At 43.1% G+C, this 21,326-nt stretch overlaps 2 protein-coding genes across 5 annotated transcripts; one reads left to right on the top strand and one right to left on the bottom strand.

The window, feature by feature from the left end:
- The first annotated feature begins 482 nt into the window (after positions 1-482).
- Positions 483-10,969, top strand: tmem62 (transmembrane protein 62). Its single transcript, XM_023994007.2, has 14 exons — positions 483-1,020; positions 1,408-1,519; positions 1,658-1,795; positions 2,636-2,681; positions 3,507-3,648; positions 3,898-4,022; positions 4,419-4,541; positions 4,747-4,902; positions 6,935-7,094; positions 7,273-7,386; positions 7,579-7,663; positions 7,900-8,004; positions 8,274-8,392; positions 8,643-10,969. Exons 1-14 carry the CDS (start codon positions 817-819, stop codon positions 8,961-8,963), a joined length of 1,950 nt encoding a protein of 649 aa, XP_023849775.1. The 5' UTR covers positions 483-816; the 3' UTR covers positions 8,964-10,969.
- ptgr2 (prostaglandin reductase 2) lies at positions 10,571-20,927 on the bottom strand. Of its 4 annotated transcripts, XM_023994010.2 has the most exons (10): positions 20,819-20,927; positions 16,687-16,805; positions 16,265-16,456; positions 14,155-14,325; positions 13,707-13,916; positions 12,317-12,438; positions 12,038-12,125; positions 11,590-11,621; positions 11,037-11,076; positions 10,571-10,939 (listed from the first exon to the last, which is right to left on the bottom strand). In XM_023994010.2, exons 1-9 carry the CDS (start codon positions 20,856-20,858, stop codon positions 11,061-11,063), a joined length of 990 nt encoding a protein of 329 aa, XP_023849778.1. In that variant the 5' UTR covers positions 20,859-20,927; the 3' UTR covers positions 10,571-10,939; positions 11,037-11,060. The 4 variants fall into 4 exon arrangements, with proteins under 4 accessions (XP_023849778.1, XP_023849777.1, XP_070301196.1 ...); XM_023994009.2 differs by lacking the exon at positions 11,590-11,621; XM_070445095.1 differs by lacking the exons at positions 11,590-11,621; positions 16,687-16,805 and having other exon boundaries at positions 20,819-20,867.
- Between the last annotated feature and the right edge of the window lie 399 nt (positions 20,928-21,326).

The following is a 21,326-nucleotide window of genomic DNA, read 5'->3' as shown; positions in this document are numbered from 1 at the left end:
CCCTCTATTATATTATATTCAATTGTATTATATTATATTTTCTTTCATTTTAATCGGGCTTTTTTTGCATCAATGAAGATCCAGATATGACAGCATTGTAGAAGATGTTGCATAAGCATACTGTTGTGTGATAACAGCATGCTTCCACACAATATCATGTGTGCTTTCATATAGTCTCTCTACCACATTTTATGAGTCCTTGCATGAATAACCATAATTCACTGAGCATTTGCTAAAAGCTAAGCATTAGATTTGTAAGAATAACATACTTCAAAAGAGCATGAAGAGGATGTTAAAAACGGCTCATTTAGATTTGGAGCCAATCCCAACAATTACATCTCAACCTCTAATTCTTGCCATTTTGAACATTGCTTATCTATAAATAAGTATTAGGAACGGGCATGTGCTAGGTTTTCTCACATGTTGCTTACACCTATCTGGTTGTGAATTTATTTTCAGAAGTGCAACGAGCAAATCAACAAGAAACTAGGAACAGAGTCAAGAGATTTGGTTTGGAACTGGACACTAAATTACATCCGCGCATGGATTTGTGGGAGTGAGTCATATAGCGATGACGTAGCCATGCACAACCGGTCAGTATGGTATTTCCTTTTAGCTAGCTTTTTCAAAACAACCTGAGAGGACAATGTTTCGTGTGTAGCTCGATCTGGCTATGATCGCAAATGGAAATCGAACGGTCGGGAATGGCCAGCGGCCATTAGTAGCTAATATAGCTAGCATAGTCTAGTGTGTGTTGATGTTGTTCTCGCCAGTATTCTGTCCAGTAGATTCCCACCGCTCTTTCGTCACTACAGGATGCTCAAGCTGTTCGGAGCGCTAGTTCTTGTGGGACTAGCGCTGGCGTGCTTAGCTTCCTGGGTGCTGGAGAGTTATGACACCTCTTGGCACCCCAAACGGAATGTTCGGCAGTTCAACGCCGGGGATGGAGAGGAGGCTAGTAGGACATGTCTTCCTCCGTATCCCGGTGGCAAATTGGATAACATATTCTGGTTCGTGCAGGTGAGTGGATCCAGCTGCTAAGTCGATTTGCTAGCTAACTGCTAACTGGCTAACTAAGTGTTGTGACTGTCGGTGTCAATTGTCAGGGTGACAGCTGTTAGCAAGTAAGTAGCCCAATGGGTAGTAGTGGTCATGTAAAAATCTAAACTGAATGGGGTCACAGTCCAGTTTCCTTTTTGGGTGCTGTGCTGTCATCCATGGACAAAGTTGGCACCAGCCAGCCATCAGGTTTTAAACTTTGAACCCAGTTGTAACTAGCTAGGTAATAAGTAATGCATTTGTTGACTAGAGGAGGGGATGTACCAAGTGGAATATCTTGTCAAAACGAGCTAGATGATGCCCTAGTTTGTGCTTTTAACCCCGGAATTATGTCCTGTACCCGTACAGGTGTCTGACATTCATATCAGTCGATTCCATGACAAAAAACGAATTTCAGACTTTGAGAAGTTCTGCACTGATACCGTTGAAGTAATCCAACCTGCTCTTGTGCTCGCAACAGGTACGTCGGCCATTGCTTCTTGCTCATTAGTTTTGTAGGAGCCCCCAAACATTACAGCTTTCTGCACTATCACAAGAGCAGCCATGAACCTGAAGTGAGTTATTTCCCTCTAAGTCCCTCTGTCTGTCCACCTAACAGGAGACCTGACGGATGCGAAGACCAAGAGCAAGGTGGGCTCCCTGCAGCATGAGGTGGAGTGGCAGGCCTATCACGACATCCTGAAGAGGTCTCGGGTGCTGGAGCGCACCAAATGGATTGACATCCGCGGAAACCATGGTGACTAATAGAATATACCTCCTCTAATATTCTCTTACACCTCATGATTTCTAGAATCCCCCCCCCCCAAAAAAATCGTGAAGATCCTATGAACAGGGTTGATAGATTGGTATGGAATTGGGTCGTAAATGTCTAGAAATCTGCAAAGCCAGTCAGTTGAATTTGACTTGGAAGGTTTAAAAGGGTTTTTCGGCTGTCCCCATAGGAGAACCCTTTTTGGTTACAGGTAAAATCCTTTTTGGTTCCATATAGAACCCTCTGTGGAAAGGGTTTTTACATTGAACCCAAAATGATTCTACTTAAAACCAGAATTGTTCTACCTGGAACCAAAAAGGGTTCTTCAAAGGGATATCCTATGGGGAGAGCTGAAGAACCCTTTTAGGTTCTAGATAGCACCTTGTTTTCTAAGAGTGTAGAATATGTAAAGGATCCACACACACCTACAGATATGTGCATTCTTTGTGAATTTTACCTCAAAGCTGAGCAGCCAGGCCCTTCACTGCTTATTAATGGCCCTCCATTGATATTGAATTACAAATGCTATTAGAGTTGAAACAAGAAATCTCCTACAGCCCAACTGTCCACTACAACCTATTGTTAAAGACGCTTCAAATAACCTTTCTCTGGTTGACATTAGTTCAGTACAGAATAGATCGTAACAGCAGGACATCTAGGCTATGTGAGTTCCTGTGGTTACTGGTAAGGATAGATGTTAATCAACAGGATGGGGGAATTAATAACAAGGCTAGATACCTTTGCCAGAAGATGGTATGTTTTCATTATGTTTTGCAAGGTCTCTCTTACTGAGCTACATTCCTGTTTTTATTATGTTTCTGACAGATGCCTTCAATATTATTTCCTTGGATAGTGTCAACAACTACTACAGGTCAGTGTTCACTCTTGCCTGCTATATCCGGAATGAATGTTGTTTACATGTGTCAAAGACATACAGTAGAGGCCCTTCAAACTCATCTCTGGACCTCGAAGCCAGTTCCACTGCGCTTTTTCATTGTTCCCCTCTACTCAGGGACTGATTTAGACCTGGGACACCAGGTGGGTGCAATTAATTATCAGGTAGAACAGAAAACCAGCGGGTTCCGGACCTCGTAGGGTAAGGGTTGAGTACCCCTGCAATATGACAAGTGTCACTGTGATTCATGTTCAGAGGATCCTACTAGTTATATGACTAGCTTTCTAGCAACCAGCTCTCTTAGCCACCAGTGTAGCTAGTGTGAGTGAGTTGCCTCTCTGCGTTCGCTTGTCTGTGTAACAAGAGCACTTGTTAACATTGATTCTAGCAATCTGAGCTAGATGTAAAGCTATCTAAAGCCAGATATACAATTTACAAGCTGATTCAAATTATCAAAGCTTGATGATTAGTTGATTATTGGAATCAGCTGTGTAGTACTAGGGCAAAAACCAAAACTTGCACCCCTTGGGGTCCCGAGGACCGAGTTTGGGAGAACCTGCTCCACCGTATTCAGACAGTTTGTAGTTAATTTTCTTTTTGAAACACAGTCTCTCAAAATATGACATCTGTCTCGTGTCTGCATTGTAATTGTTGAGGTTTGTTCCTTGTCCGTTTTAAATAAATAGGTTCTCCGCTTCTCCATCATAAAACAGGGCAGAGGTGTTGAGAGCAACATGCACACCACACTGTATGCAGTCACGAACTCGGCCACACAATAATGATGCCTGTTTTTATTCCCAGGAAGTACTCAGCCAATCAGAAAGTTGGCTCCTTCCACTATGTCCACAAGACTCCCTTCGGCAACTACTCCTTCATCTGTGCTGATGCAACCATCACCCCCGGACCCAAGCGGCCGTACAACTTCTTTGGCATTCTCAACCAGGTACAGTATGCCCCCAACCAGCTTAACACCAGCCTGGTCCCAGATCTGTTTGGCATTACAACAACCATATGAGTTGGCTATACAATACAACACAAACTGATCTGGGACCAGGCTAGCGCAACACAGCTAAATACTTTTCCACCCTACTCTATTCCTACTCTGTCATTAATTTAAACGTAAGACTGAGACTATTTGAGTCTATTTGCTTAATAATTGTTTTATGTCCTTATGCAACACCATACATTACAGACTCAGATGGACCTGTTGGCATCCTTCAGGACTGAGAGCCACAGCAGCAACCAGACCATCTGGTTTGGCCACTACACCACTTCAACGGTCATCTCCCCCTTTCCAGGGGTGAGAGGCGTGATGAGGTAACACGTGTGTGAGATGAGGAAACAAAATAATGTTTGTGGGTTTCTATAAGCCTGTCTTCATGTTAGTCTGCATCTCTAATTTAAACACCCTCGAAACAGGTTTTGGATAATTAACTAGTATACTGTTTTTGTTGTTATAACAGTTCTGACATAGGTCACGGTATAGTTATAACATAGTTAATAGCATAGTGGAAATGGTAAAATAAGGTTCCGGAAAGGCCATTCAATTATATTTATTGCCAACGCTTTTAGGAACAAGCTCCTTCAAGGCACTATTGCAACACAGTGTCAGAACGTTATGCATACTCAATAGCACAGTTATTGAATCCAGTTAGTGGAGATTTTTGTACCATATACATCTGTGATGTAATTGTTACCTATGCGTGTGTGTAGCTCGGCTGTAGCGTACCTGTGTGGTCACCTACACACTCTGGGCGGCCTGATGCCTGTACTACACAGCAGACACCCCGAGGGCACCCTGGAACTGGAGCTAGCTGACTGGATGGACAATCGCAGGTAAATCTATAGATGCATCATACTTTTTACACACTCGCTCACTCACTCCGGCTCAAACAAACGCGTACACCTTTATTTGTGGTCTGTTTAAATTGTGCTACAAATAAAGTTTATACACAACACTGATATTCCTTTTCTCTCTCTTTCTCGGGTCATTCTGTCCCTCTTTCTCTCCCTCTTTCTTCCTTTCTCCCCCGCTCTTCAGGTACAGAGTGCTGGCGTTCGACCACGACCTGCTGAGTTTCATGGACCTGAAGTTTCAGCAGTGGCCTGCAGTACTCATCACCAATCCCAAGGAGGCGCAGTACCTCCATCCTGGAGTGGAGCCACTGGGGAGAATACAGAGCTCTACCCACATCAGGTGTCCCCTGTGTGTGTGTGTGTGTGTTCTCCTCAACCCTAAACCCCATGCCATGACCTCTAACCTACACCACCATACAGAATCACCATCACTCATGCCTTTTTACACACATATACCATCATCAAACGTTCACCCTTTTCACACTACTCAGCCGAACTGAGCAGCACTGGTTACACATCCACCACAGTTGCTGGAACTGTGCTGGACAAGGTAATATGCAAAGAAAATATTGGAACCAGTACAGTTTGGGTCACCACAATAGTGTGAAAAGGTTCTTTATCACCTACAGTTGAAGTCGGAAGTTTCGATACACTTAGGTTGGAGTCATTAAAACTCATTTTTCAACCACGCCACAAATTTCTTGTTAACAAACTATGGTTTTGGCAAGTCGGTTAGGACATCTACTTTGTGCATGACACAAGTAATTTTTCCAACAATTGTTTACAGACAGATTAGTTCACTTATAATTCACTGTATTACAATTCCAGTGTGTCAGGAATTTATATACCCTAAGTTGACTGTGCCTTTAAACAGCTTGGAAAATTCCAGAAAATGATGTCATGGCTTTAGAAGCTTCTGATAGGCTAATTGACATCCACTTCAGTCAATTGGAGGTGTACCTGTGGATGTATTTCAAGGCCTACCTTCAAACTCAGTGCCTCTTTGCTTGACATCATGGGAAAATCAAAAGAATCAGCCAAGACCTCAGAAAAAAAATTGTAGACCTCCACAAGTTGGTTCATCCTTGGAGCAATTTCCAACCGCCTGAAGGTACCACGTTCATCTGTACAAACAATAGTAAGCCAGTTAAACACCATGGGACCACGCAGCCGTCATAACCGCTCAGGAAGGACAGGCGTTCTGTCTCCTAGAAAGGAACATACTTTGGTGCGAAAAGTGCAAATCAATCCCAGAACAACAGCAAAGGACCTTGTGAAGATGCTGGAGGAAACGGGTACAAAAGTATCTATATTCACAGCAAAACGAGTCCTATATCGACATAACCCGAAAGGCCGCTCTGCAAGGAAGAAGCCACTGCTCCAAAACCGCCATAAAAAAGCCAGACTATGGTTGCAACTGCACATGTGGACAAAGATTGTACTTTTTGGAGAAATGTCCTCTGGTCTGATGAAACAAAAATAGAACTGTTTGGCTATAATGACCATCGTTGTGTTGGAGGAAAAAGGGGGAAGCTTGCAAGCCGAAGAACACCCTCCAACCGTGAAGCACGGGGTGGCAGTATCATGTTGTGGGGGTGCTTGCTGCAGGAGGGACTGGTGCACTTCACAAAATAGATGGCGTCATGAGAAAGGAAAATGATGTGGCTATATTGAAGCAACATCTCAAGACATCAGTCAGGAAGTTAAAGCTTGGTCGCAAATGGGTCTTCCAAATGGACAGTGACCCCAAGCACACTTCCAAAGTTGTGGCAAAATGGCTTAAGGACAACAAAGTCAAGGTATTGAAGTGGCCATCCACAAAACCCTGACCTCAGTCCTATAGAACATTTGTGGGCAGAACTGAAAAAGCGTGTGTGAGGAAGGAGGCCTACAAACCTGACTCAGTTACACCAGCTCTGTCAGGAGGAATGGGCCAAAATTCTCCCAACTTATTGTGGGAAGCTTGTGGAAGGCTACCTGACACGTTGACTAAGTTAAACAATTTAAAGGCAATGCTACCAAATACTAATTGAGTGTATGTAAACTTCTGACCCACTGGGAATGTGATGAAAGAAATAAAAGCTGAAATAATTCTCTATTATTCTGACATTTCACATTCTTAAAATAAAGTGGTGATCCTAACTGACCTAAGACAGGACATTTTTACTAGGATGAAATGTCAGGAATTGTGAAAAACAGAGTTTTTAAATGTATTTGGCTAAGGTGTATGTAATCTTCCGACTTCAACTGTATCTCCATACCACAAAGTTTGTGAACAATGTTTCATTTTATCTCACCTGTCTCTGCAGATGTGTGTGATAATCTTCCCCTATCATCCCGTATTCTAACCCTGGTCTCTCCGGTCCCCTCAGGATCCTGGCCTTCTCTGATGCCCCGGTCACAGCAGTTCACGTCAGCGTGGACGGGGTGGAGATGGGTGAAGGCCGGTCTGCTGGAGGTCCTCTGTATGTGGTGCCATGGGAACCCTCGCTCTACCTCACTGGGCTGCACACTGTCACTGTCAAAGTGAAGGTAACACAACACCTGTTACCTCGTATCTTCTATTATATAGACGTTCTAAGAGGTTGTCAAATGTTTTAAATAGTAGTTCAAAAGTTATCCAATGTTTCCTCAGGTAGCTGCCAGATGTTTTGTTACTAGTTCAGACGATGTGATGTGGCCTCTCTTATTCTGTGTGTGTTTGTGTTAGGACGCGGTGGGGCGGTCGACTTTCCGAGAACAGCTCTTCACCCTGGAAGAGGACCTCTCCCCCAGCTTTGGTTTCTTCCAGTCCTTCATCCTGCTCACTGACCACTACATCCTGGTAAGTAGACAAAGAAGAATACTGGATTTTCCTGTCAGACTTGAGATTCGAACGGGCGACCTTCCAGTTGTTGACCCGCCTTTCTCACTGTGCGTTACTTCCGACATTTAACCATCATGTCTTCACCAGGTGTGACTGGCTGTGCTCTGTGGGTTATAGACCTACTGTATAAACGGTCCTCTCTGTCCACAGGCCCGGGTAGCCTTTGTCGCAGGGATGCTGCTGAATATTGGAGTGCTGGTGGCGTTCAGGTTCATGCCTCTGCCCTCTGTCAGAGGTGAGATCCGCCAGACACTCCTGTCACATCAACCATGGTAGTATCAAGCTGGTTGTTACCTGTGTGAAAATTTCCATAGTTATTGGTCTCAGCCATCCTATACAGTGAATAAAATTCTAGGATTTTTGCATATATCATTACACACAACCTCATGTTGATAAATACACGTGTTGTCTGTAACAACTCTTTTCGCTGATGTAGTTTTTGAATCTTACCTGTTTTCCTGTGTCTCCCAGTGTCTTCAAGTCTGTCCTCTTGCGCCTGTCTGTCCCTGCACCTGGTCAGTAAAGCAGACACTTTCTACTACTCTCTACTGCTCTTCAACCTCTGCACTGCCTTAGGTGAGTTTCCTACTGGGTCCAGAGGACAACCATCTGTTAAACTCCGTCTCTTCACCCTGTCAGCCGGTCTCAACTTGCTCCCTACCCCTTGCCTGTGTCCCTTTAAATGTTTATAGAGCTGTAAGGTGTGAGCCTGTAATCCTTTTACTTTGATTATACCTATCCAGACCCTTCATATCCTCAAACATCTTAGGGTTAGGGCCAAGGGGAAATACGGCAATTAGCACTGACTGTGTGTGTCCGTCTACTCACCCTCGGTCTCTCTGCAGGTCCCTGGTTCATAGGAGAGTTGATTGATGGTCACAGTGGGGCTTGCTTTGCCTTCGGAGTGGTTATCGACGGACACTTCCTCGAGGGAAGTCTCACTTATGTTGTTGGGGTTATGCAGGTGAGGAGGCTGGTATTTAGTCAGGATCATTGAGATGATATCGAGAGATACGGCGGTCATACATGCTCATGACAGGTCTTAGTGCATTATAACTGCATTCTAATACATCATGCCTGGTGGCTTTTAGTAAAGTTCTACCAGATGTATAAAAAAGGGGGAGACTTTAAGGCAGTGGTCCTTTTTCCCTTAAGGGTTACCTGTAGTTGACAAACTCTTATCCCTGTTTCTTCCCTCCTTCATTTCCCAACAGCTGCTCTTCTTCAACATGCCTCTCACCTGTTACCTGTGCTGGAGCCTTCACCTGCGTAGTCGTGGTAACTCCTTCCGCTCACACTTCTTGCGTCCGGGCTATCGGTGGAAGACTCTGGGGGTGCATACGGCCATGTTGCTGCTGCTAGCCTGGCAGGGATACTCTTGTTACTTCCTGCTGGAGACATATGGACCTCTGGCCTTCTTCCTGTCCCCAGTCCGCACGTGGGCAGTAGGGATCGCCCTGCTATTGGTCTACCGCGCCTGGAAGGGCCCCGCCCCCTGTCTCTGTGACGACAGCAAGACAACCACTTTTTCTTGACTTTCTACTGGGGGATTCTCTTAGTTATGGCAAACTACATTGGCTCTACTTTTCTATCCCATATTTCAGACTACTCTTTTGTGCAAAGTTGTTTCTTTCTTTCCCCTCGTGATCATATTTCCCACATGTTTAAACAGTTTAAAAGTAGTTTCATATGCATGTTAGTGTATTGCATGTGTAGACCACACCCCTATACACAGTCAGCGCTATGAAGGTGTTGTTACTGTGAAGTCACTAGTTTAGTGTACATATATTGTGGATAGAATTGATTGTTCAGCCAATATGACTGCTGTTCCTCAGAAAGCTGATGTAGACATTGAAGTCTCTCGCCGCTGTGGTAAAACGTATGTATTATTTGCCCACTTGAGGCTTGATTTGTAGCAGTTATTCAATTCAAAGTGCTGCCTCGGCCAACTGCCACACATCACTGCCAAAGGATACATAATCAGTCCTGCTCTGGCAGGTTTTGTATTTGGTTATTGCAAACTAGCTATATATTTTACACAGGTATAGCAGACCAATCACCCACCTGAGTTAGTTTTAATTTTTATTTTGAGTTCTTTGGGAATCTGGCTTAAGATATCAGCTGTTTCTCAGGAATGGGAGGCCTTGAACCAAAAACAGACTGATGACCCATTTATATATTCAATATTAGCTCAGTGGTGAATCTATCCACTTAAAGCATGATGAATGTTAAATAATAGCAAGGGTGCAATGACCTGAGATTGTGCTGGTTTCATTTTGTGATTATTCTCTATTGAGAAGTTGATTTTGGCAGCTTTGTTATGTATAGAACGCATATATTTTAGTGAGTTTCAGACCAGCACTGGGCGCACGATTTAGACTGAAATAGGTGCTGGTACTGTTTATATTTAGGTGCAGGAGCTCCACAATATTTGAGCTAATATTCTATAAGAGGAACAGGAGCTCAAGCAGTAGAAATGTTGAGGTGCCAGTACTCTGCTCCGGTGAGCTCCTGCCAAAGTCAAGCACTACTCTGGACTATTAGGGTTGGGGTCCAATTTCAACAAGAAATTTGGAATTTCAGTTGGTATGACAAATGACTAAACTTTGCTTGTGGGCGGTACAATCAGTAATGTGACATGGCGTCCACACCAAGGGTTGAAGTGTCTCTTTACCATTATGGCCACGTCCCATTGACCTTCTTTCCCCTGGGATGGGATCTTCAGTCAGGGAGTTGTGGTTCTCCTTTATAGATTGTATCAGTTGGTATTGGTCCTATGCATCAGGGGTCATTAGAGTATCTCACAAGCTGCCCAATGCTGATTAAAGGTTTCATGACTTGATTGTCCAGAGCTGTACTTTATATTCATGGTCAGCTTTAACACCAGAATGTGAAGGGTTGGCTGGCTCAGTTTCTCCAGCACTTGCCCCCAAGCTAGGTAGGTAGCCTGGGTGCCAGTCTGTCTGATATTTTGCCAACTCCTTGTCAGGCCAAACATTACAATTCCATAAGGACTTTGCATGAGAGCAGAACTAAACTGGCACCTGGGTAGAGGGTAACCACTACTCTGATATGTTTGCTGTACTGTTACTCAAAATAGATTGTGGCAAGTGTCAAATCGGAGCCATTTTCAAACTGATCATTGAAATGAAGAAAGTTCAGATTTTATTAATGGTTTATAGTGCTGTGAAAGTTGTTTAGTCAAATGGAATCAGATCTAAGACATCTTGAAATCTTTGCAATTTGGCATGTCGATAATTAGACTGTCACAGATCGGTTAAGTATTTTACAAAAGTTACAAGTAAAGAGACATGCAGTACAGTGTAACTACAAATAATTGTATTCAGTACATCCAGTTATTGTCAGTATAGAAATCAAAGGCAGGAAGTAGTGTTAAAAAAACACGTGATTCCAGTAGCTTCTGATGGTGCCACCAGGGATTTGAATCAATCTGATATTTTAATGACCTGTTTACCAATGTTTCCTCCTTTCATCATGGAGCAAAAGGCCACTGCAAAAATAAAGTGAAGTCCAATTCTCAGGTTTGTAGTAAATTGATTTTAAGACGGTCATTTAAGTGCAACTACACAATTACCAGCGACACTTACCTCCCATATTCTCAATGCCATTTACTACTGTCTCCAACACCTGAAGGGAGAATGGAGGGACAAATCATACAGTGCAAAAAAGATAAGGTACTCAGATATGGGGGTCAAGCTGAGGGGGAAGGTTTTGAGTAACTACTTCTGGCAACATGGCACCACTTCGTTCACCATGTGCTCAAAAATCTTTTGTATTTTACCAGTCGTCTGTGCGGTTGGTCCTTGTGGGTCATAATTTGAGGAGAAAAAAATCCACAGGAAAGTATAATTTACCCAACTTTTTAAGAGCGCCTGTAGGTATATGGTTCTGTCGGCTTGAATCTCGATGCCGTCACACGTAAAGCACACTACGTAAACAATAGCTGAACGTAACCGAACATTGCTGACCGAGGCACATTTCCTGTCAATCAGCAGGAAGCGCTGGAGTCGTATTGCGCCTCACCTGAGGTGTATTCATGAATCGGATTCCGTTGCAAAACGTTTAATCTGTTGCGAAAATACAAAAACGACAGAAGAATATAAAGACAAGCGTTCTGAAAGTCGTTTTAATAACACTTACCTTTGGATAATTTGTCTCAAATTTCCACCCACCTAAGGACGAAATCAGCAGACAAAGGTAGAGCAAGTTCAAACGAAGTTTTTGCAACATTCTGATTTGTAAAGGGGCCGGTAGGAATTTTTTACCCTATATGTTAGAGGGCGGACGGAGACTTCCACACTCAGATTTGAAAGCTAGCTAGCAAGCAATGTGCATGCTTCAATCAGAAGAAGAAAATACTTTTGTCAACTATTCTGTTTACGTGACTCAGTCAATCAGAAAAACCTGAAAATATCAGGTAGTGGCCACTGACTTTGGTATTCAATCAGTTTGGTGTTGAAAGCCCCAAGTAACAGCACCATGTTGGTAGAAGTTGTGTTATGTGCAGAACCTCCCTCGCGAGAGAGGTCTACTCTAAAAAGATTTGAACTTCCAAGTATACAAAACATCAAGATAGACTTTGCCTTGCCTTTATCTGCCCCTCTTTGACCCACTGACTGAGCTGGATTATGCCGGCTTCGTGTTTCTCCATGTAGTTCAGCACCATAAACCGCTCCCTGGTGGGATAGAGTACAGCTTTCTAACACAAATGCAAACTAGGCCAACTAGCAGCTCAGGCATCTCAAACATATTAAAATATTTTGTAATACACTTTACAAATGACTATTAAGTATACCATAATCATGTAAAAGTACTACTGCAACTCCAAATGGTCCTTCAGTTATCAGAGAGACAGACCGTTGAGTACCTGGTGATGTTTTTACTTTGCAGTGCCTCCTGAGTCTCATCACAGAGAGGTGGTGGGTAGGGCACATCCTTGTTGTACTGGGAGATCTGTCCACAGAGGATCACATGACCATCATTGTTCATCTGGAGACGAATGAAGGGAAGAGGGGAGGGATGTGTGTCAGTCACTATCAGGGTGGACAGAGCAAAAATTCCCCCCCCCAACCCTCTCCTCAAGCCCCCCAACTTTTCATTTGTTTTAACAGTAAACACCTGATTAAATTAGTCAAAGGCTTGATGATTAGTTGACTAATTGAGTCAGGTGTGAGGAGAGGGTTGGGAATTCAGGTGTTTAAGGTCATTCTTGCAGGAACGTGTGGTGTGAGGAGAGGGTTGGGAATTCAGGTGTTTAAGGTCATTCTTGCAGGAACGTGTGGTGTGAGGAGAGGGTTGGGAATTCAGGTGTTTAAGGTCATTCTTGCAGGAACATGTGGTGTGAGCCGTTGTCTTTACATTGTACCACTCAGATGATGTACGTGTCCCACAGTACCTTCGGAAGTAGTGTGGGAGACATCTTAGAGATCCTAATCTATATCCGTCTCCTTACACAAGTATCTCTCCTGGACCTAGTTTGTCGGCAAAGTAGTGTAGAGAAGCCCTTAAGCCTTGCTTACATTGGCAGTTTGAAGTGACTGAAATTATTTTTTGCATTTCCTACTGAAATGCATTCTTTCCTGCAGTCTGAACAGACAAAAATGGACACTGGATAGGATATTTCAAGCCACATTTCAAACCACTTTCGTAGGTGATTTGAAGTCAGAAACAAATCAGATTCCTCGCCATGTGAATTGTCAAATCTGATTTGCCCTGTGGTTTTAAATGTTTTTTTGGCATCTTGTTGCTTGCTAGATATTCTGTTGAGATGAACATGTGGTAGCCAACTAGCATATTGTTTACAAGCAAATGAGTGAATGTCCTACAAAGCTAGACAGCTAACATTACCTAGCTAGTTGAGTGCTGTGGCTAGCCCAAAAGGACTAGGATAATCTTATCCTTTGAGGCTTTAAAAAAAAAAAAAAAGTGTTCTTACACTATGATTTTGAAACTGCAACGCAACAGGAAAACGTCCACGGCAGGCACTGTCGTCACAATCTTGCTACATAACGTCCGAGTGACGGGAAACAGGAGCACCAATCATCCTACACCACTGCACACAGCTGTTACTCTGACAACTAGTGTAGCCATTTCAGCAAATGACTGCTGTCTGAACACACAAATCGAGTACTATATAGTTAGAGAACATTGAACAGAAGGCTAGGTCAATAACGCAATCGCGACAAATGCAGGTAGAACCTTACAATACCAATCTCCTGTCAGCGTAAAGATGCCTAAAGAGTGTAAGACCTGCTTACCTGTGCTATTACAGCATCGCTTATGGACCCTCCCACATTGTCAAAGTAGACATCCACTCCATTAGGACAACTCTCCTTTAGTGCTGTGGCTACGTCCCCCTGACGGTAGTTGACTGCTGCAGAGAACCCCAGATCCTCCACAAGGACTCTGCACTTCTCATCAGACCCACAGATCCCCACCACCCTGGTACAACCTTCCACACGGCCAATCTGGGGAGCAGGAGGAACACAGAGAAACCCTGGTAGTCTTAAATTCATCTCTTGCGTCCCATCTCCTCACCTCTTCCTCATAAAACGCATTGATGGAAAATGTCAGAGGGACCTTGGAACTCTAGTGTTTGGGGCAAGTATAGAGAATGTGAGGATAGACAATTGACAACCACTGTATTCACAAAGAGACCATACTATGTTTAACTAGATCAGGTTAACGTAACATGCTTGTGGTTACCTGCCCAGCTATGGACCCACAAGCCCCTGCAGCGCCACTGACCACCATGGTCTGATTGGCTCCTTCGGTCACATGACCCTTCTCTCTAACACCCAATAGTGCGGTGAGGCCAGGCATGCCAACTGCACCCAGGAAGTAGGATATGTGTCCATCAACCAGCTGTGGCTCAACCTGTAGAAAACTTAAATAATTTTAGAAAAAAAAAGTCCAAGAACATAGCTATACTGTACAGGCTCCTTCCTATATTTTATATAGACACGATTTCAGCAACTACGGTGGATCTGCTCGTCTCAGGAGTATGAAAAGGGCACAAGACCGATATACTTCAGCAATAACAGTTTCAATTCCTGACATTTAAATCAGAAAAGAAATCCATCTTAGGTCAGTTAGGAGCACCACTTTATTTTAATGTAAAATGTCAGAATAATAGAGAATGAATTCCGCTTTTAATTCTTTCATCACATTCCCAGTGGGTCAGAAGTTTACATACTAATTGAGTGTACTTGGTAGCATTGCCATTAAATTGTTTAACTTGGGGTCAAACGTGCCGGGTAGCCTTAAACGAGTTTAACACAATAAGTTGGGTGAATTTTGGCCCATTCCTCCTGACAGAGCTGGTGTAACTGAGTCAGGTTTGTAGGCCTCCTTGCTCGCACAAGCTTTAACAGTTCTGCCCACAAATTTAATGGGATTGAGGTCAGGGCTTTGTGATGGCCACTCCAATACCTTGACTTTGTCCTAAAGCCATTTTGCCACAACTTTGGAAGTATGCTTGGGGTCATTGTCCATTTGGAAGACCCATTTGCGACCAAGCTTTAACTTCCTGATTGATGTCTTGAGTCGTTGCTTCAATATATCCACATGCCATCTATTTTGTGAAGTGCACCAGTCCCTCCTGCAGCAAAGCACCCCCACAAAGCACCCCCCCCCCCACATGATGCCGCCACCCCTGTGCTTCACGGTTGGGATGGTGTTCTTCGGCTTGCAAGCATCCCCCTTTACCTCCAAACATAACAATTGTCATTATGGCCAAACAGTTCTATTTTTGTTTCATCAGACCAGAGGACATTTCTCCAAAAAGTACGATCAAAAAGTACGATCCCCATGTGGCTTCTTCCTTGCTGAGCGGCCTTTCAGGTTGTCGATATAGGACTCATTTTTACTGTGCATATAGATATGTGTACCCGTTTCCTCCAGCATCTTCACAAGGTCCTTTGCTGTTGTTCTGGGATTGATTTGCACTTTTCGCACCAAAGTACGTTCATCTCTAGGAGACAGAAAGCATCTCCTTCCTGAGCTGTATGACGGCTGCGTGGTCCCATGGTGTTTACTTACGTACCATTGTTTGTACAGATGAACATGGTACCTTCGGGCGTTTGGAAATTGCTCCCAAGGATGAACCAGACTTGTGGATGTCTAGAATAATTTTTCTGAGGTCTTGGTTGATTTCTTTTGACTTTCCCATTATGTCAAGCAAAGAGGATCCGAGTTTGAACGAGGCCTTGAAATACAGCCACACCTCCAATTGACTCAAATGTCAATTAGCCTATCAAAAGCTTCTAAAGTCATGACATTTTCTGGAATTTTCCAAGCTGTTTAAAGGCACAGTCAACTTATTGTATATAAACTTCTGACCCACTGGAATTGTGACAGTGAATTATAAGTGAAATAATCAGTCTGTAAACAATTGTTGGAAAAATTACTTGTGTCATGCACAAAGTAGATGTCCTTGCCAAAACCATAGTTTGTTAAAAAGAAATTTGTGGAGTGGTTGAAAAACAAGTTAATGACTCCAACCTAAGTGTATGTAAGCTTCCGACTTAGCTGTGGTATATTGGCCAAATACAGTGTAAGGGCTATTCTTAAGACAACACGGAGAGCCTAGATACAGCCCTTAGCCGTGGTATATTGGCCATATACACAACAAGCTCCCGAGGTGCCTTATTGCTATTATAAACTGGTTAATTAGAGCAATAAAAAAAAGTAATCCTACCTGTGGTATACGGTCTGATATACCACGGCTGTCATCAAATCAGCATTCAGGGCTCGAACCACCCAGTTTCTAACGTAGGATAGATAAACTGGTGGATATATGATAAACTAAGCCTACCTTCTGTAAGAGCTTTTCATCCATCAAACATTGTGTCTGCCAGTGCCAGTTGAACGAGGTGACCATGTCATCCACAGAGAGGCTATCGCAGCGGCTTAACTCAACCACCCCGACGCCGCCACCGTCCACGCACTCCGACAGCCCCCATGGAGCCAGGTACTCAGCACCGGTGTCTTCGTTCATGCGACACCGCTACAAGAAACGAATATGGAATGTCATTATGAACAGTGTATATGTATGTTTGTATGCCTATAATTGCATTTCATGCAGGTGTTAACCATGCCCACATCTTTACATAGCCTATATAATATAGGAAACTTATCATAGGTCACTAATGGTCCCATTTTGTTTATTTCATGCACATTTGATATAGTCAGCAAAGTGCAGACAAATTTCAGCTTTTCTTTCCAGCCATGCATCACCATGTAAGGGTCAACAGACAGGAAGAGAGTCCGGACAAGGACTTGTCCTTCTTTCAGAAAAGGTCCTACAATCGCCTCTTCCACGCAGAAATGACCAGGGACTGGCTCTCCATCAGTCCCTGTAAAACACAAACATAGAAGAGCCATTTGGCCTACTTATGTGGTTGTTGTGTAATCTAGTTTGTCTCTGTACATTAAAACTTAATTAGTGCACTATATATTGGGTTATGGTCACATGGATGGAGCATAGGCACGCCAGAAATATTTAAAGAAATGAGATGGCTAATGACTGGAGAAATGTATAACAACCCTCCCAGCATACTGTCGACCAATTGCGTTCACGTCGGAGCGTCACAAGCTAATCGGCACGAATCCCTTATTAGAAAGTCAGAGTATGGTAGTGCTTTTAAAAAAACTCGGAAATTCAGAGTTAAAATGTGCGTTTTGTTGCGTAGAGCTGCCCATTGGTTGATTCCGATATTTTCCAAGCGGAACACTCGGAGCTCATCTTGCTACTTCATGCCTAATGTTGGGTTTGAGCTAGTGCCTAATTTACGCCTTGAAGGAGTACACTTGGATTTGAATCGAGAACGAAAATGATCTCTAGTGTCCCAGAACAGAAACGTTATTTTAATCTTGAGAACCAGTGAACAATGTTTTAGTAACAAAAATATCCCTAATCTCTAGTAGGATATATATAAATAATTCAGTGAAGTTATAATTGCTAGTAATAGTTTAAACACATTCCAATTCACGTCATGATGTTCAGCGCTTAAAGCCAATCCCCCATATCTAACGCTCTCTCGCTCTGCCCACATGTGAAATTTCAGTGGCATTTTGCGCCTTCACTTAGTTGACCAATCAACTCTTACCAGTTCAACAGCAAGCGGCTCTAATTGGGGGGAGCTAATAAATTAATTGAATGTAATAATGATGTTGAGGTAACAGGTTAAATTTATGAAAATGAGCCGTTACTTTTTTTGTTACGAACTGGTTCACAACTTCATTTTCTGGTCGGAACACCGGAACAAAACAAAAAACCCAGTGGGTTCTGCTCGGGACGGAGCAATTGGAAAATAATTTAGGTTCCAACCCCTGGTCATAACTGACTTTTTGGAGGTTAGGATCATTTATGCAGCAGGTTATGATAAATTAGGTTAAGGTTAGGAGAAGGGTTAGGTTCGCTAAAGTGCTAAACTTCTAGACGAGACTCGATTATACAAATGTTGACGTCACTGACATTACCGGCATCCCTTCTAGACATGACCTGCGCACTTTTTGTCCCAGAATACATTGTGTGGTCCATTGGCAACGCACACAGTTGGCGTTAATACGAATCCAAGTTTCCAATCTCCTCATTTTCTAAAAAATATTTCTGGGCACACAGGTGACCCCGGAAGTGAGGATGCACAGGTAATGGAGTTTTTAAACCCTTTATGACACACCATTGACACACCAGTACATCAATCTAAGTAACAAAAAAATCCACATCAAAATCTGGCAGCATGGGCTGCATCTCAATCCACATACGCCTATATCAACCTTCAGCATCTGCGGTGGAAGGTGGCCGAGCTACAGTGGTGTTTGTCAGACCAGGACATCCCGAAAACCTTTCTCATGAAAACCTCTGTAGCATCCGAGCGGTTTGGCCTACAAACTGTTATGACCATTCTGGAAAGTGTCACGAACGTGATGGTGCTCTCAGTTTCGCTCTACGACCCCCACAAGTGTCACAGGACTCATCTGAAGGTAACCATACAAAACAAAACGAAGTATGGAGTAAGTTTTATGCAAAAAAAAAAAGGGGTTAAATGTACAAAAAACTAATTTCCTGAGTTCTCTTATTGGGGTGGCAGGTAGCCTAGTGGTTAGAGCGTTGGGCCAGCAACCAAAAGATTGTCAACTAAGGGATTTGATCCAGCAAAGTAAAAATCTGTCCTTCTGCCCCCGAACAAAGCAGTTAGGACCCCTTTAGGTATAAATTAATCTTTAACTAGGCAAGTCAGTTAAGAACATCCTTATTTACAATGTCGGCCTACTGGGGAACAATGTCGGCCTACTGGGGAACAATGTCGGCCTACTGGGGAACAATGTCGGCCTACTGGGGAACAATGTCGGCNCCTACTGGGGAACAATGTCGGCCTACTGGGGAACAATGTCGGCCTACTGGGGAACAATGTCGGCCTACTGGGGAACAATGTCGGCCTACTGGGGAGCAATGTCGGCCTACTGGTAAATAAGAATGTACCATTGTAAATAAGAATGTTCTTAACTGACTTGCCTAGTTAAAGATTAATTTATACCTAAAGGGGTCCTAAAATCCTAAAGCAAATAGCTAATTCATCCATGGTAAGATCTTAAAACAATTCCATATGCTAGTTTAGTCCCCCCCACTTTTTCCTTATCATTTATTTTTTGGCTGTCTTTTTACCTTCTATGGGCTATAGTAGTAAAGCCCCTACACCCTTAAACTGAGGTTATTTGTCACATGCTCTGAAAACAAGTGTAGATTAACATGAAATGCTTTAAACATAAAATATCCCAACAATACAGTTAATTTATATATTTTTTTTTTAACTAGGCAAGTCAGTTTAAGAACAAATTCTAAATTACAACTGATTTGTTCAGGGGCAGAACGACAGAGTTTTACCATGTCAGCTCCAGGATTCGATCCAGCAATCTTTCGGTTACTGGCCCAACGCTCTAACCACTAGACTAGAGCACAATTGGTCAGGAGGCCTGTGAAACCGCAGCCATTCCCGCTAACGCCATTAAATAATATTTGATAGTGCTTACCGTGCTCACCTCGCATTGGAATTTCGCGCTTACGTAGCCAAAAGGCAGGCAGATGACTATAATGACATTGTTCTGTCTGAAAGAGGGGAACGGCACCTCCGTACCTTCAGGCTCTGATCAGGCCCTACACCCAAACAAGGGCACTGCGTTCATCCACCTCTGGCCTGCTCGCCTCCCTACCTCTGAGGAAGTACAGTTCCCGCTCAGCCCAGTCAAAACTGTTCGCTGCTCTGGCACCCCAATGGTGGAACAAACTCCCTCACGACGCCAGGTCAGCGGAGTCAATCACCACCTTCCGGAGACACCTGAAACCCCACCTCTTTAAGGAATACCTAGGATAGGATAAAGTAATCCTTCTAACCCCCCCCCCCCTTAAAAGAGTTAGATGCACTATTGTAAAGTGGTTGTTCCACTGGATATCATAAGGTGAATGCACCAATTTGTAAGTCGCTCTGGATAAGAGCGTCTGCTAAATGACTTAAATGTAAATGAAACCGCAATGAGCAAGAACAATTAGCAAGATATTTGACCGGATGTATAAATGTCAGTTCAAGTGGTGATGAGGAACCCAAGTGGCCGACAGTAGGAGAAGGATTTTGGCCAACATTCTGCATATTCTCTCATTGATTAAACATTTGAGCTCCATATAGTTCTGTTTCCAAACTATCATTCTAAAAATTGCGTTGTTCAGGAACGCAAGGTCGAATTGAGATATTGCACAGGCACTTCAGAGTAGGTGTTCCCTAACGGAAATATGCAAATAGAACGCGCCAATAGGATCTCACTACCTCGTACTTGGCTCTGCCCACCTTGCTTTTTCTGCCCACTATGATTAATTTGACGACTCAATATCGCCATCTGCTTGCGTTTGGACTAGCACCTATGCTAATTACATCTATCTGTATGTAAATATTGCAGTGTTTTTATCTTTACAGCTAATAAAATGGGCAAGGGACCCAACCAAAGATGTCCGTTTGGAAACCGGTTTGTTTTGTACGCGTTTATTTGCAATCCTACCCTTACAAGAGTTGCAGTCATGAACTTTTGACGAAGTTATGCTGCATTCACGTGCTAGTTGGAAAGAGGACAATTTCGACATACTAACTGCTTGAATGCGGCACGTGTATAACTACAACCAGATAGCAAGTTGTACATTTGAGTTTAGTTCCGACTTGAGCGTGAATGCTGCATTAGTCGTAACGCCATTAATGCGATGCTAATCATTGACCAGTCGCTTCAAAAAGTTAACTATCGCCATTCATACACTTGCTAGGGTACAATGACCGCTATATGAGAATTATAAAATGTATCACATAGCGGAGAAGTCGCCACATACCAGGTCGGGAGTTAAGCACCACTCTCTGCACAAGCAACATATTCTCTCGTCAAAATGGCAGAAGTAAACGTTGTTTTTATTTAAGTCTTTCTTCTTCGGTGAGGTTTAATGGCGGTTGGCATCCAATAAATGTTGCATCACCGCCACCTACTAGACTGGAGTATAACTCCCTTATACTGAGCTTAATTTTTTCCAAAAAAAATCAACAACAAATTTTTTTTTACTAAAAATACCCTACCATCTAATAATACACTCACACAAAAACAAAAAAAAAGATCATACTCCACTATACCTCTCTGCAGCTGCCACCACAACCTCTATTTTCTGCGACTTACAGTACAGTTGATAACCATTACTATAAATGCCAAAAATCAAATCTTACTGAAACATATATCACTTGTTGGTGTTTCCCTCTGTACTGGTACAGATCTACTACTCACACCACTCCTCTCAGGATCCCTCACCCTTGACCCATCTTCCTTTATTTTCTTCACTGCCTCAGCATATG

The sequence above is a fragment of the Salvelinus sp. IW2-2015 genome, linkage group LG9, assembly GCF_002910315.2.
Source record: "Salvelinus sp. IW2-2015 linkage group LG9, ASM291031v2, whole genome shotgun sequence".
Taxonomy (NCBI): Eukaryota; Metazoa; Chordata; class Actinopteri; order Salmoniformes; family Salmonidae; genus Salvelinus; species Salvelinus sp. IW2-2015.
This window is presented reverse-complemented; position numbering and strand designations above follow the sequence as displayed.

What these genes read in the sequence shown, in the direction of transcription:
- ptgr2 (XM_023994009.2), bottom strand. Translation starts at nt 20,858, where the DNA reads ATGTTGCTTGTGCAGAGAGTGGTGCTTAACTCCCGACCTG. An exon ending in GCGATGCTGTAATAGCACAG is followed by an intron (nt 12,439 to 13,706) that starts GTAAGCAGGTCT and finishes ATTCGTCTCCAG; the next exon opens with ATGAACAATGATGGTCATGT. An exon ending in TCAAAGAGGGGCAGATAAAG is followed by an intron (nt 11,077 to 12,037) that starts GCAAGGCAAAGT and finishes TTCTCCCTTCAG; the next exon opens with GTGTTGGAGACAGTAGTAAA.
- tmem62 (XM_023994007.2), top strand. Translation starts at nt 817, where the DNA reads ATGCTCAAGCTGTTCGGAGCGCTAGTTCTTGTGGGACTAGCGCTGGCG. An exon ending in ACATATTCTGGTTCGTGCAG is followed by an intron (nt 1,021 to 1,407) that starts GTGAGTGGATCC and finishes GTACCCGTACAG; the next exon opens with GTGTCTGACATTCATATCAG. An exon ending in ATGTTGTTGGGGTTATGCAG is followed by an intron (nt 8,393 to 8,642) that starts GTGAGGAGGCTG and finishes ATTTCCCAACAG; the next exon opens with CTGCTCTTCTTCAACATGCC.